This window comes from Sturnira hondurensis, unplaced genomic scaffold (genome assembly GCF_014824575.4).
Source record: "Sturnira hondurensis isolate 20B ecotype Veracruz unplaced genomic scaffold, ASM1482457v3 Scaffold0000867, whole genome shotgun sequence".
Lineage (NCBI taxonomy): Eukaryota > Metazoa > Chordata > Mammalia > Chiroptera > Phyllostomidae > Sturnira > Sturnira hondurensis.
In genome coordinates, this window is record NW_028073498.1 from 2,572,251 (window position 1) to 2,588,730 (window position 16,480).

The following is a 16,480-nucleotide window of genomic DNA, read 5'->3' on the forward strand; positions in this document are numbered from 1 at the left end:
GACCCAGCAACTGTACTCCTATGTTATGTATTTAACTGAGAGAATGGAAAACATATGTTCAGACAATAATTTGTACATCAATGTTCATAGCAGCATTTTCGTAACAGTCAAAAAGAAAGAATCCAAATGTCCGTCAAGCAATGAACAGATAAACAATGCAGTCTAGTCACACAATGGAATATTACTTAGTCATGAAAAGGAATGAAATACTGCTACATGCTACATATGACATAGGTGAATCTTAAAAACATTATGCTAGGTGAAAGAAGCCAATGGCAAGAGACCACAGACTGTATAATTCCCTTTATATTAAATATCAGAATAGGCAAGTCCATAGAGACAGAACAGGACTGGTGGATGCACAAGTCCGGAGAGGGGTTAGTGGAGAGGTATCCAAGATGTACGGGGCTTCTTTCTGGGGTGGTGAGAATGATTGTGGTGATAACTACACAACTCTGAATACACTGAAAAACCACTGACTTTTGCACTTCGAATGGCTGAACTGGATGGTATGAGATTTATATCTCAATTCATCTGTTAAAAAACTGAATAAAGAAGGCACAGACTAGGAAAATGTGCCTACAAATCAGTAAGAAAAAGACACACAACCCAATTAAAATTTAAAAAGAAGCAATAGACACTTTTCAAATAGGATTTCCAAATGGCTAATAAACAGAAGGAAAGATACTCAATTTGATTAAACACCAGGGAAATGCCAATTAAACCCAAAGTGAGAAACCACTACACAATCAACGGAATGGCAGTGAGTAAAGAGACCGACAATGCCAACATGCAGACAGGCCTGAGGAGTGAGTAGCATTCCCATACCTCAGAATGCGGGGATACACTGCTTCAAACTCTTTGTAAACCTATTTGACAATTTCTAATAAAGCCGAATCTATAGTCCGATAATTCCACTCCAAGGTAAATACTGAGGAGAAATCAGTGCATATGTTCCTTAAAAGATATGTATGAAACGCTCATAGCAGTTTTACATAGGCACACCATGTTTTATTGCGCTTCACTTTATTGCACTTCACAGATGTTGCATTTTTGCAAATGGAAGGCAAAACTCTCCACCAGCAAAAGATGACTTGCCTTACCGCAGTGGTGTGGAACCAAACCTGCAATGTCTCCGGGGTCTGCCTGCAACAGCCCAGACTGGAAACAACCTAAATGATCGTTAACACGAGGACAGACACACCAACTGTGGTACAGCCTTACAAAAAAACTCATATGCATGAAGACGTGGATGAATCTCACACATCTTGTTGAGCTACAGAAGCCAGGCACAAAAGAATACATAATTCATAATTCCATTCATATGAGGCTCAAGGACAGGCTACCCCCATCGAATGTGATGGAAAACAAAACAGCAGTGAACCTCTGGCGTGGGGAGGGTGGCTGACTGAAGGGGGCGCGTTACAGGCAACTTCTGGATGACAGAAATGTTCTATCAGGGTGGTGGTTACCAGTATGCACATATACCCACCTTTATTAAAAATTTAAGCCCTACCCTTAAGATTTCTCAACTGTATGTAAGTTACAAAACTTTTTTTTAACCAGTTCTCTGAGGCCCCTGGAGGAAGAGAGAACAAACACTGCCTTTCCCCACTGCTTTCATGTCTCCTCCAAACCCTTCATTTGTGTCCAGACCTCGGGTCCAAGTGAATCCCCTGGGCCTGGAGTTCATGGCCCTTCCAAAGCCGGTCCCAGCCAACCTCTGCAGCTGACTGCTCGTGACTGCTATACCTGTGGTTCTCCACGTTAAGAGTGCCTCATAATCACCTGCCGGACCTATTCAAATGGCACAGATTGCTCACCTGACCCAGAGTGTCCCTTCTGTAGGTCAAGGTGGGGCTGGATAATCTTAATTTCTCACGAGTTCTCAGGTGCTACTGCTGCTGCTGCTGGTCCTGGGACCACACTTTGAGCACTGCTGCTTTCTGTGAATCCTCTTTTCCAGCCTCTTTGTTCTGTGCTTCTGGCATCTGATTCATATCTCAATTGTGTTTAAAAGCTGCTTCAAACACCACCTCCACCATGAGGCCCTCCTGGGTTACTTCAGCAGTCAGTTTAAGGTCCTTTCAAGTATCCTATAGCCTCCAGCAATTTTGGGACACAGCCTGAAGGGAGCCACCCTGGTCTCAGAATGTCCCTGAAATCTCGTATTTCAGCTTAAAAGTTAATATATATTTTATTTTATTCTCCAAACTACATCCATGTCTGATTTAATGTGTTTAAAATTTATGTATCTAGAGCGAAGCAGAGGCTCTCAGAAAATGTGCTGTTTATCCTGCGGCCTTGAGCATTCCCGGACACCGACTGCACATCTCCAGCAGGGCTATGTCTCCCAGCCTGGAAAGCAGTGGCTTTGCAAAAGTTTGCACTGCCAGGCTGCTCACTTACTCCGGATGTTTCTGCTGTCTTCCCTCTAACCAAGCTGAGAGCAGACACAAGCTCTCATATTGGCTTTAAAACCTTTGGTTTCACCCTCACGTTGACCTGGTTTTGTTCACAACTGTGCTGAATGAATACTACTTTTTCACCAGGTTCTCAGCTTTAAGTGCAATATGGAATTAACTGGGGACTTTTTCAACTCCAATGACCAGGCAGCATCCCAGACTAACTAAATACAAATCTCTTAAGGTGGAATGAGCATCCATATTTTTTAACATTCCCAGGTACCTGTGCACAGCCTGGGTTGGGGACCAGTGTCCTAGAGGGTGCTGGCTTCTAGGGGGCAGGGAATCACAGACAGCCCCTGCTGAAGAAGGGACTTTACAGGACCATCTGCCTGGGAGTCTCAAATGTTACTGTCCATCAGGACCACTTGGGGGGCTCATTAAAATACAGAGGGCTGAGCCCCACTCCCGGAGTTTCTGATTTCGCAGTTTTGAGGTGGGACCCAAGAATACACATTTGAGCCCTGCTGGTTTGAGAGCCGCCGTGCTCGGTGGAGACCCAGGTTATGAGAGCCTGAACTCTGGACTCCACCTGCTTTGAACCAAAGCTTCTCCACTTTCATCCACTTTTCTTATTGGGGTTCTGAATAAAACTTCATCTGAAGACAAGCTTCTGTGGCTAAAAAGGTCTAAGTCCCACCAGACCCCTTGGGTGAGGGAAGAAGGAAGAAGAGATTTCCCAGGGTCACACAGAAATAGTTTTCCTGGACTGAATGAAAACACAAGCATTCTGGCACTTTGTCTGGGTTAAAATTTGGGTCCCCCAGCATCACCCCCTCCCACTGAACCTACTGGACCCACCTTCCCTGCTCAGGTCCCCAGGGCTCCCAAATTCCTATGCCTACCTTTGGAAACACTAGGGGACATGGCATTCAGGCTCACCCTGAAGACAGCTCTCTGGTCACTCCCTGAACACCCCACACTCCCAAGCCCTCCCTTCTGTACACTTCTTCCCGTTGCTCCTCCCCTCTGGAGGCCTGTTCCTACTTTCCATTCATTGATGCCCACTGCAAGACTCCCTGTCCCAAGGGTCCCTCCTTGACTTCAGTCCTCTTGCTGACATTGATTCCCTCCCTCCTTGGGCTGCTTACCACCTAGCCAGACCATCCCACATGTTTGTCTGCCCCTTCCCCGAGCTCTGGAGTCAAACAGCCCTGGCCCCACTTCTCACTGCTGTGTGACTCTGGGTAAGTCACCTTCTCTGAGATCCAATTTTGGCCCCATCCAGCCATCTAAGAAATATTTACTGAGCACAAACTATGTGTAATTAAATGAGATAATGTATATAAACTGCCAGGCACATACAGGAGGTCAATAAATGCTCACTGCCGCCCCCCACCTTCCTCTACAGCATCTAAAACTTTGGACACTGACCATAATGAGGAGCAAGAACTGGCTGGGTGAGGAAAGAGGGCACCGCACACAGGTAAGTAAACTCACAATGATAATAGAGCTCTGTTAGATCCTGCGTTGGCCTGTCACGTCAGCACTGAGGCCAAGGCCAAGTGAAAAACCCCCACAGAGTGATGAGGGAGGGCTTCTGAATGGATCTCCTATTTCCCAGAGCAGTTTGAGAGGTCTGACTCTGTCCTGGGCTCTCCTGACACCCTTTCAAGCAGTCACTATCACTGAGGAAAGCAGGGGCGCATGAGTGGGACGCACCCACATTGGATCCAGAAGCCTTCCACTGCCTTTCTACGCTGCATCCTCCCTAAACTCTTCCCAAAGTTCCTTCTGCCCCTTCATGAAAACCTGCCAGTCCCCAGGCTCACAGCCTTCAGGGCACCCCCTCCCTCCTCGGGGTATCTGGGAGCCCTCTCTTGGTTGCACATACTCCCTCGGGGAAATCCAGGACTCTCCAGGAGCTTCAGTTAACATCTCCACATTTGATCACTTCAGGCACACTTCCCATGCCCAGCCAACCACTAGGATGTTCTTCCCTGAGCCCCTCACACTTCACAAGACCCACACTAAACTCATCATCTTCTCCAAAGCCAAGCCTGAGCAATTCCAGCACTTTCCTTCTTAGTGAGTTAGCAACCCAGTAATTGGGGGTCACTGGGAGCCCTCCCTGTCTCCTGCACCCCATAGTCCATCAATCACCAAGTACAGTCCTGTCCAGTTCACTGTCACCTCTTGCTGGAATCACCCAGCAGCCTCCCCAAAGGACTTTCAAGGGATCAAACTCAAACCCCAAACATGGCTCACGGGGTTCTCTGTGGTCACCCCATACCTTGCTGGCCACAGCTCTCACTGTTCTCTCACTCACTGACCACACTCCTGCCAGGCTGAATTTCTTTCAGTTCCCAAACACACCATCCTTTAACTGGCCTCCAGGCCTTTAAACATCCTGATCCCATTGCCAGATGCAAGCCTTCTTCACCGTTCCTTCACCTGGCTAATTCCTTCACATCCTTCAAGTCTCAGCTTAGTCACTTTCCTCCAGGAATCCTTTTCTGAGCCCAGAAGCCCAGGGCAGGTGCCTCCCATGCACACCCCAGCTTCTGGATGTCCCCCGCCAATGTATTAGTATTGTTTCTTTCAATGCCCATCTCTCTCGTGAACTGTCAGTTTTTGGTAGGCAGGGACCCTGCCTTCGAGTTCCTCCATAAGTCCTCTGCACCCAGCACACAGAAAGTGCTCAGGATATATTTTTGAGGAAATGCTGAGACTGCTGGAAGGAACAACCCTGCCATCAATCACTTGTCAGGTATGTATTAAACACCAGTGTTGTACTGGGCACTTCAACCTACTGGGGATGGGGCCTGTCAAGCCCTGCCTGCAAGGAGCTCTGAGTCCTGTGAGGGACCAGACCACAGACACGTACCTAGAAACAGCCCCAAATGCACAAAGCAACACAGATGAAGGGAACGATGGACAATTCAAAAATCATGGCTGAAGACTTCAATATCCCACTCTCAGTAGCAAATGGACAATGAGACAAAATCATCAGCAAGGGTACAGAAGACTCAAACAGTGCTGTCGACCAACCTGACCTAAGTGACGTGTACAGGACAGCCACCCAACCAGGGCAGAAAACGCGTGCTTTTCAAGTGTCTATGGAACATCTCCAGGATATACTGTATGCCAGACCACAAACAAGTCTCATTAAATTTGAAAAGACTGAAACCACACAAAGTACATTCTTCAACTACAACGGAATTCAAAATCAGCAGAAGGAAATTTGAAAAATTCACAGATATTTGGAAATTAAATGGCATGATTTTAAGTAACCCACGGGTCAAAGAAGAAATCATAAGGGAGCTGAGAAATCCAGGCCTCCCTAGGAGCTTCAGTTAACATCTGGATGAAACTGAATAAAAATGAAAATATAAGGAAACAAATACATAAATTAGATCATTTTAGACAGTGAAAGATGCAATGAAGACGACAAAACAAAGCATAAGAAGAGGAGGCATAATTATAGATCTGCACCCTCCCTGCACCCACACCCACCCCTGCCGTGGCTTCATTATGGGGGAGAGCATATCCCTGACCCTCGCCTTTGGGCCTGGCCATGGCACTTGTTCTGGCCAAAGGAATGTGGACAGAGCAAGTTGTGAGCTGGAATTTTAGAAGCTCTCTGGTGTCTCAACTTGCTCTCAAGCCACTGCCATGGGAAGAGCCTCCTCTGGGTGCCTGCTGCCCCTGCAGCCTGGGGCCCCGAGTGAACACACAAGAAGCACAACCACTGAGCTGAACGCAGCTCTGACCAATTCGCTTCCACTTGACCCAGCTTCTCTTGCAACTAGGAGTGCCCAATGAGACAGAAGTAGATGTTGTCCAGTGAAGCTTTCAGTAATTCTTTTTCAAGTGAACTAGCTCAGCTGGGAGCATAACTTTTGCTTTCCTCCCTCTCTTTCTTCTTGCCTAGGACATCAATGTGATGGCCAGAGCTGTAGCAGCTATCCATGTTCATGAGGAACTGTGCAAAGGATGCAGCACAGAGACAGAACTTTTGGTCCCTGAGACTTTGTAGAACTGCCAAACTTGACCTGGACCTCCTACTTCTGGACTTATTTCACATGGGAAAGTAACCTCTAAGTTATTTAAGCCATCATAATTGGGTTTTTAAAATATATTTTATTGATTATGCTACTACAGTTGTCCCATTTCCCCCCCTTTATTCCCCTCCACCCTGCATATTGCCTCCCACCTGCATCCCCCCCCCACTTCAGTTCATGTCCATGGATCATACATGTAAGTTCTTTGGCTTCTCCATTTCCTGTACTATTCCTAACCTCCCCGTCTACTTTCTACCTACCACTTATGCTACTTATTCCTGGTAACTTTTCCCTCTCTCTCACCCTCCGACTGCCCCGCTGATAACCCTCCATGTGATCTCCATTTCTGTGATTCTGTTCCTGTTCTAGTTGCTTGCTTTGTTTTTATTTTTGTTTTAGATTTGGTTGTTAATAGTTGTGAGTTTGTTGTCATTTTACTGTTCATATTTTTTATTTTCTTTTTCTTAGATAAGTCCCTTTAACATTTCATATAATAAGGGCTTGGTGATGATGAACTCCTTGAATTTGACCTTATCTGGGAAGCACTTTATCTGCCCTTTCATTCTAAATGAAAGCTTTCCTGGACAGAGTAATCTTGGACGTAGGTCCTTGCCAGTCATGACTTTGAATACCCCTTTCCAGACTCTTCTTGCCTGCAAGGTTTCTTTTGAGAAACCAGCTGATAGTCTAATGGGAAGTCCTTTGTAAGTAACTGTTTCCTTTTCTCTTGCTGCTTTTTAGCTTCTCTCCTTCTCTTTCATCTTGGCTAATGTAATTATGATGTACCTTGATGTGTTCCTCCATGGGTCCAACTTCTTTGGGACTCTCTAAGCTTCCTGGACTTCCTAGAAGTCTATTTTCTTTGCCAGATTGGGGAAGTCCTCCTTCATTATTTTTTCTAATAAGTTTTCAATTTCTTGCTCTTCCTTTTCTTCTTCTGGCACTCCTATGACTTGGATGTTGGAATGTTTCAAGTAGTCCTGGAAGTTCCTAAGCCTCTCCTCATATTTTTGAATTCTTGTTTCCTCATTCTGTTCTGGTTGAATGTTTACTTCTTCCTTCTGCTTCAAACCATTGATTTGAGTCCCAGTTTCCTTCCTGTTACTGTTGGTGCCCTGTACATTTTCCTTTATTTCACTTTTCATAGCCTTCACCTTTTACTCTATTTTGCGATCATATTCAACCATTTCTGTGCACACCCTGATTACCAGTGTTTTGAACTCTGCATCTGATAGGTTGGCTATCTCTGGACAGTTGTATTTTTTCTGGAGCTTTGATCTGTTCTTTCATTTGGGCCATTTTTTCTCCATCTCAGCATGCCTGTTATGTAGTAAGGGGCAGAGCCTTAGGTTTTCACCAGGGTGAAAAAACCCACATTGCTGTGTTGTGACGCTGTATGTGGGGGAGGGTCCAAGAAGGAACAATGCCACTTGCTCTGCTTTCTGCCAGTTTTCAGTCACTTCCCCCACTACCCACAATCAAATTGGGCCCTTGTGGTACTGATTCCCAAGTGGGTGGGTTTGTACACATTCTAGGACCCCGTGGGTCTCTCCAACAAACTCTCCTGTGAGGCTGGGAGTGTCTCCCACTCCTGCAGGTTTTTTCAGTCAGAGGTTTTGAGGCTTTATTTCCCTTTGCTGGAGCCCTGGGTTGTGCAGTCTGTCTCACCCCTGAATTGTTCCTCCTGGTTTATCTGCACCCAAATGTGGGGCTTCCCAGTCTGCCAGCCACCTCCTCGCCCAGTCCTCCCGCTGCTGCCCCGCTGGAGTCCTCTCTGCCAGCTGCCCGACCCGCCCCTCCTACCGGTCTGGATGAATGTTTCTTCTTTAACTCCTTGGTTGTCGGGCTTCCACACAGTTTGATTTTCTGTCAGTTCTGGTTGTTTTTTGTTTTTAAATTTGTTGTTCTTTTGGTTGTGTGAGGAGGCATAGTACGTCTACCTCCATCTTGGCCTGAAGTCCATAACTGGCTTTTTATTACTAGCAATCAAATACAACTCTTAGCTAACATAGAATTATTAGGAAAGATTTCTGTAATAATTCCAAAAGTAGCCATAACAATGTCTCCTATCTCACATGGCCTTTGTGCAATGTTAGCTTGCTGCTCCTCCCACTGAATGGTAGAGACTATATTCCCTCTTCTGGAACTTGGGTGGACCTTTGTGACTGTCTCGGCTAGTAAGAGCATGGTGGAAGTGGTGCTACGTAATTTCCAAGGCTAGATCATACAAATGCCACGTACTTCCTCCTGGCTGTCTCGGGACACTCACTCTTGGAACCCAGCCACCACGCTGTGAGGAAGCCCAAACTTGCCTGTGCAGAGAGACTGCATGGAGAGGCTGCAAGTAAGTGTTCTGGCTAACAGCCCAGCTGGGGTTCGAGACAACAGCCAGCGCCAATCAGCAGCCATGTGAGGGAAGGCACGTCCAGGTGATTCCAGCCCCTGGCCATTGAGTCACCCCTAGTCTTTTAAAATATTTTAAAATTTAATTTACTTTTAAATTTATTTTCCAATTACAGTTTTCATACACTATTACATTAGCTTCAGGTGAATCACCTCTAGTCTTTCAAGTGTTCCCCAGACATCATGGAAAAGAGACGTGCTCTCCCCACCTTGCCCTGTCCAAAGTCCAGAAAATCTGTGAGTACAATAAAAACGGTTGTTTTATGTTATTAAGTTTTGGGGCACCTCCTCTTCTTTGAGGAGGTGACACTTGAACTGAGACCAGAGTGAGGAGGAGGACCTGGCTGTGAGAAGGTCAGGAGTAGGACGTTCCAGCAGAGGGAAAAGCAAGTGCACAAACCAGGCAATGTGATTGCATCTGCGGCAGCTGAAGAACAGCAAGAAGGCCAGTCGTGGTGGGAGCGAATGAAGGAGAACATGTTAGAGACAGTGCCAGAGAGGCAGACAAAGACCAGGTCACTGAGGGGCCTCCTAGGTGTGGGAACTCCTCCTGGGGCGTCAGATGGTGAGAACTGCCAGAGTCACCTCTCCTAGTTGGCAGACAGGCTTCTGAACAGGCCTTCAATGCCTTGGCCGAAATAAGGGACCCATGGTAAGAATTTTCAGCTACCGTTGGAAATTTTTTTTAGATGAGAAAACAGAGGATGAAAGATGTGCAAGAACCATACCCGTTTAAAATCTCCAACTCACTATACACAAGGAGAAGCACAGGCCCTTTAACCTGGCATTTTAGGTAAGTCTCAGTGTGGCCCTAACCTTGCTTTTGGACCCATCGCTTGACCCTCTGCTTCCATCATTAACCTGTCTTTCCAAACTTATCCATGTCCTAACCATATGTATGTGCTGACGCACCATTCTCCAGACATAGCCTGTACCTTCTGGCCTGTGAGCATTTCCATGCTGACCACCTGCCTTATGTGCCCTCCTCTACTACCTAGCCTGTGGGCTGATTCAGTCCACCTCAGTGTCACCTCTTCTGCCAACCTTCCTGGACACACCAAAGGAGAAAAGTCCCTCCCTCCCTCATACTCCTGCAGACTTTGCACAAAACTAAAGATGCACATGATATACTTACCACAGAGTAGCATAACTGTCTGTTCATTTTTACAGTTTCCCTTTCCACCTTAACCCCCACGAAAAAGAGAGACCTACTCAAGGGTAGGTTCATCTTTAGGGTTCCAAGGCCTATCTCCATGCCTATGGTACTATAAACATCCTATGATGTTCCATCCAGAGGGAATGAGTAAGATGGATGCATGCATGGATGGATGGATGTATGGATGGATGGTTGGCTGGATGGATAAACTGATGGACAGAGAGTTGGATGACTGGATGAATGGATAGATGAATGGCTAGATGGATGGGTGGACATATGAGTAGTGGATGAATTGGGAGTGATGAATGGTTGCATGGATGTGTCATTAGGTGCATGGATAGATAGAGGAAAGGACAGTTGAGTAGGTAAAAGGCTGGTAAGATGAAATGGATGAGAAATTGATTATATAGGCAGATGAGTGGGGGGGGACGTTTTTGACTGGGTTCTCAGAAGGATGGAGCGAGTCTTCAAACTAGAAGTCAGCAAACTTTTCTGTAAAGGGCTAGATAAATATTTAAAGCTTTGAGGACCACAGATGGTCTCAGTCGTATACTCTCTCTCCTTTGCCTTTTTTTTCACAAACGTTTAAAACATGTAAAACCCATTCTTAGTTAATAGGCTACACAAAACAGGATCTTAACCATTAGAATTCAATTTTGGATGACCAGAATTTTTAATAATCCCTGAGTATATTCTATCTACCATTTGATACACACAGAGTTGAATCCCAAGCTCTGAAGGCCAGAGGCCATCCTCAACCCTCTCTCAACAACACAATGGAATTGTGGGCTTTTCTAGCTGGGGAGGTTAGAGTGCATGGTCGACCTCTCCCTATCACTAGGCAACCTTGGGATTTCAACGGCATCAAATCTGGAAGGAGAAACTATGAAAGAGAACCTGCCAATTTAGCAATCAGCAATGGATTCAGGTTGGGGAGTGGTGTAGAATGCCCCCAAATCTGGGAGTCTCTTTTCGACCACGATCCCTGGCCAGGACCTGGAGTCATGTTGTGGCATTTCTGCCTTTTCTATCCCCGTGAGTACTGATGTCATACATGTAGCTCCGGACCACAATTTCCCGCAACTAGCTTATGAGTTGTGACTTTTATGGGCTTTTTTTCCTCCTCAGGATATTATTATGAATTACCAGCAGCTTCAGCATCTTTCCAACTGGCAGGAAGCAGTGCAAACACAGATGGAAGTTTCCCAGTTAAAACCCTCTTAACAAAGTCGTAAAACAAAAAAGCCCAGCCCCTCTATGACACGCTGCCAGCTCTGATGCAAGTGAGAAAGAAAAAAACAGAAGAGCGATTCTTCCTGCCCTTGCTAAACAGATCTCTTAGCTGTAAAGGTGTGTTGGCGGGGACTGCTGGCACATTTCCTGCATGAGGGCTTTAGGGTTCTATAATGCACACAAAGATCCCTTCCTGAGGGCAAAAATGAGGGGCTAGAATGGCAGACCAGAGTAGAGCTCTGTATCATCCTGGGGACCCCTGTTAACATGGCAATGTGACACCAGGGTGATGTTATTGACAGGGGCCACAGCTGGATTCAGCAAGAGACCTGGCTTGGTGCTTTGCTGCCTCTAGAGAGATCCCTTCCCTGAGGAACTCCAAAGGCAGCTGAGAATGCAGGATTAACAGGTGATTACTGTACACTGGGAGTCAGGAGAATGGGTGTTTGTCCTGGCTCAGTCACTGTGTGACACTGGCCAAGTCATTCTTTTTGAACCTGCACATCACCACTGACAAAATGTTCAGGGTGGGCACCCCTAGCTCCGACGTTCTTGGGAAGACATGACAAATAACACAAAGTGCAGAATCAGATGCTAAACTACAAGGAGATTGCAAATGGCTTAAAAGCCCAGAGAAGTAGGGCGCTGTCACAAGGACCTGGGGTAGCTGAGCCTACCACATCCTTTCACTTCCCATGGCTTTGCTGTACTCTATTCCCTTTCCTCCTCATGAAAGCCCACCTAGATTTCCCCAGGTTGTCAGTCACTCCCCCTGTGCTCCAAATAATTATTGATTCACTAACCTGTCACCTTCACTGGTCAGATTGTGCCTGAGTAAGGGCCTATTTGATTGGCCTTTCCAATCCTAAGCTCTTGTCACATAGCAAGTGTTCAAAAAATGTCTGCTGAACTGAACTAGACTGCAAAGGGAGACTTTCTAGGCAATTTTGCGGGTTTTGAAGGGTGGCAGCATCTGATACCTGGGCAGTCCCCACGCCTGGCCTCCTCTTCTCCGAAAGTCCAGAGGATTCCCTCACCGCCAGCTCAGGCATTACTGCCACAATGCTGAGATGACTGAGAAAGCCTCATGATGCCCAACTGCTCTGTCACTGTGCAAACACGTCACCTCCATATGGACCAAAGCATTATAAAGTGTACACACGTATACACAAAGACAAAGACACACACAAACTCACACGCACAACAATGACACAGAACTAGAGGGCTGAGGAAACCATAGACCTCCTTCCAGAAATCTCAGCACATCCCCCAAACAGCCCCCACTGGGGCAGAGAGGCATACCCACGGAAAGCACAGTGCTACCCACCCCTGAAGCATGTGAGTTAGGAGACAGATGTCCCTGAAAAGCCTCCGAGAATGCTTGCCTGCCACCAAGCCTCTGTTCATGGAAATCACCTCTGCCTCCTCATTGCTTTTCTGCCTCTTATATCACCACCTTGTAAAAGGGCAATTAGTTTTGGGCAGTTAGCATGATTAACTCACCAGATGTAAGTGCTGGAGCATCTCCACATATCTGTAGAGGGAAAAAGGGTTGCGTTTGCATTAATTCTCATCCTGTACAAGCCGAGGAGGGGTGATGCTCTGTTAACAAGTTCAGGGTCAGAGGCAGCTGCTTGAGGACTCACGCTTTTTCTGAAGAGAGCAGCTCCTGTGCGATGACATGGGCTCTGGACTGTCCTTCCACCTGTGGGAGGAAACAGAGCCATCAGGAAGGACAGCACCAATGGGCGCAGCAGAGGGAGACCCTGGCTCCACAGGCATCAGATTCACAGAAGGACCTCCACGCTGCTGAAGGCAAATTTCACGAACTTCTCAGGTATTACCTGGCACTCATTACCTATGCCGTATTCAACCTCGCTGCACCTCAGTTTCCTCATCTGTAGAAGTGGATTTAATAGCATCTGACTCAAAAGGTCATTGACCTAATGCTCTCAGCACAGTGCTCCACACACAGTCAGTGCTCAATAAGGGGCCAATATCATGACTGTGATCTGGAGCAACCTGTAATTCTCTGAGTAGGGAGCTCTGTCCTATCTCGTGCCTTTGCAGATGCTGTCCCCTCAGTGTCCCTTTCTCCTTCTCTGCCTGGCTAACTCCCTGTTATCCTTTAAGACTTAGCCATGGCACCTATCACTTCCTCAAGGAGTCTTTCTGGATTCCCTGCCTGAACTGGCTGGAGTAGCTGTCCATCTTGGGCATCCCCACTCAGAGCACCAATTATGTCCCCCCAGGGGACCACAGACCATCAATTTCACCTCTGCATAAGTGGTGTCTGGCACAGATTCCCTTTTTTGACTGACTGAACGAATGAATAAATGAATGAATGGATGAGCATATCACCCACCTTGGAAGCACTAATGCTCTTGGCTGCTCTCAGAAGGTGAGCTATGTCACCTGTCTGAGCCCCATCTTCTGCACCTGTAAGGAAGGATGGCAGGGGCAGAGGCAGATAGATGCATGGGCCTTCTGCCAGAAGCAGGCCCCTCCTCTACGGCTCCAGCCAGACCTGCCAGATATCAGATGCAGCTGGGATCCAGGACACTATGGACAGCAGCCTCACAGAACAGGTGGTGGGTGCTGAAAATGGGTGGGCTTGGCTGGGGCCGGGCAGCCCACAGGGCAGTAGGGGACACTCAGATGGGATACCTGGCTTCTGGCTCCAGCTCTACCACTGCCTCCCCGTGCAACCCTGCACAAGTCACTTTCTGAAGTCAGGCCTCGGTTTCCTCGCATGTGGACAAGTGACCTTTAAATTCACTTCCTGTGTGTTACCAAACTTAAGCAGTTATTGGTTAAGTGAATCATCTATCCTAGAAACTCACTGCCTGCTGAGGGAGCAACTGCGCAGTGTGGCAGTTATGAGCGAGGACTCAAGAACTAGGCAGTTTGGACTTAAATCCTGCTTCTGCCCTTTTTGTTAACTGAACAGGTCATTTAACCTCTCTATGTCTTAATTTTCTTATTTGTAAAATGTGTACAAGAGTATAATGGTATCTAACACTCATGCATATTGTAAGGATTAAATGAGAACAGATATACATCTAGGAACCTTATCTTCTCTCTCTCTTTCTACACACACACACACACACACACACACACACACACACCCCTTACACTTGGAACAGTGCCTGACACACTCTAATGGTTGTTATCCTTATTTTTGTTACTGAGGTGGTGCCAGAAACAGAACCAAGTACTCAGAACCATGGCTTCTAACCCACTGAACGACAGTAGCAGGGATGGAATAAGAAAAATAATTTACGTGGTCAAGTGGGGAAGAGGCCTCATATGCAAAATGATGGCCAAGCCTCTCCTCTGGCGGCAGCAGCTGAGGCTGTGGAAAGCAAATGGGCTCTGGAATCAGGTACATCCAAGTTCAAAGCCTGGCCCAGCACTGTAATTGTGTGACATTTGGCAAACCATTACCACTGAGCCTTAGGTTTTTCATTGAAAATACGGTGGAAAATAATCAGCTGGACCCTATACGCTGGTTTTTTTGATGACGTGTTCCTCACTGTTCTCCATGCTGGTGATGTTCTGCAGATCGCCTTATTCTTACTTTGACTTTTTCAGGTCTCTGCTCAAAAGTCACATCCCAACCTCAGTGTGGCTATCTGTGACCACCTGACCTAAAGAACACCCAGAGTCACTAACTCCAGGGTTTCTTAACCCTGGCTTTACTGACATTCTGGGCCAGATGACCTTTGTTGCAGGGGCTGTCCTATGTATTAACAGCATCTATGGCTTCTGCCCCCTGGATGACAGTGGCAGCCTCCACTGTGATAATCAAAATGTCTCTAGACATCGCCAAATGTCCTCCAGGGGCAAAAGTCTGATCCCCGTTGAGAAGCACTACTCTAACCCTTTCTCTTGCCGTATGTTTCTGTGCAGCAATACTATCTTTGTACAAATGGATAAAATGAGATATAGTGCCCGGCGCATAGCAGGTGCTCAATAAATGAGTTCCCTCCCTAGCTAGTCCATCTCTAACAGTCTCTTAGTGTTTTCTGGCAATGCGGCCCCTCCGAAGCCACCCCGATAGTGCAGACCCTTGCCCATGGTTAGTCAGTCCCCTCCTGCCTCTCACTGCATCTGCCACGGCATCCACGGAGGCGGAGGGGAAACTGTGAGGTCTGTAGAGGCTTCCTGCCTCACCTGGCCTTCCGCCCTCCCACTGGCGCCGAATTGTGACTCACCGTCTGCCTTCTGCATCTGCAGGGCTAGTATGGGGCTCTGTGGACAAGAGAAGCTCACTCTTCCCATTGCAGGGGCTCCTTCAGAGTCCCACGTGTGAAAAGGCTTAGTAAACAAAACCTTCTCAATGGAAAATGTATTCTGCCAGGATGGGCCTCAGCAGCTAAGAAAACCCTGTGGTCAAGCTTCCATAAAGAGAATGACTCTGTAGAGAAAGGACAGAAGTCAGGGGATCTGAACCTCAGGTTCTTCTCCCATAAGATGAGGACAAGAGACAAGATGGCCTCCAACCTCTAATCTGACAGAAGCTTGGGATTCAATCCTCTTTGTCATCCAGTATGATGCTGAGGAGGCCTGATTCAAATCCTGGTTCAAATAGCCCCTGATTCAAATCCTGATTCAAATAGCCCCTTCCTATTCCTATGCCCTCGCACATGTTATTTCTCTTTTCTGAGCCCCATCTGTAAAACACAGATGATGATGATAATAATACCTACTTAATAACATAATGGCTAGCATTTATTGAACACTCAGTGTGTGCTAAGTGTGGCTCTAAACTCTGTACACATATTATCTCACTGAACCTTCCCCAAAATCTATGAGATAGGTACTTACTATCTCCATTTTACAGATGAGTAGACTGAGGCACGAATAAGTCCTACTCTTTGCCCAAAGTCACTGCTAGTAAGTGGCAGAGCTAAGATTCAAGCCCAGGCAGTCTGGCTCTGACATCCAAGCACTTAGCAGAGTCAGCACTCAGTAAATGGCATCTCTGTTCATCACAGATGATGGTGGGTTTTTCAAACTGGGAAGCACCTATTCTTTACCTGTGCTGGAAAGCTGGCAGCTGGAGTCTTGTATTCCAGGAGGGGCCTGGGCTAGTCCTCAAGCCTCAGCTCTTCCGATTCAGAGTAGTGCCTACCGTGGTACGTAAGAAGGAGTTATGCTGAAGGTCAGGACCCCTGGATCCACACCCCAGCCAGGCCATAAGCAGTTACGAGACT

At 46.9% G+C, this 16,480-nt stretch overlaps 1 protein-coding gene across 3 annotated transcripts in view; it reads right to left on the reverse strand.

Moving 5' to 3' along the window:
* FGD5 (FYVE, RhoGEF and PH domain containing 5) overlaps positions 1–16,480 on the reverse strand; it is a 116,981-nt gene that overhangs the window by 38,245 nt on the left and 62,256 nt on the right. For all 3 annotated transcript variants that reach the window (XM_037051153.1, XM_037051145.1, XM_037051163.1), the window contains 2 exons: positions 12,908–12,966; positions 12,765–12,795 (listed from right to left, as the gene is read on the reverse strand). In XM_037051153.1, the coding sequence (XP_036907048.1) occupies positions 12,765–12,795; positions 12,908–12,966 (90 nt within the window). The remainder of the gene's footprint in view (positions 1–12,764; positions 12,796–12,907; positions 12,967–16,480) is intronic.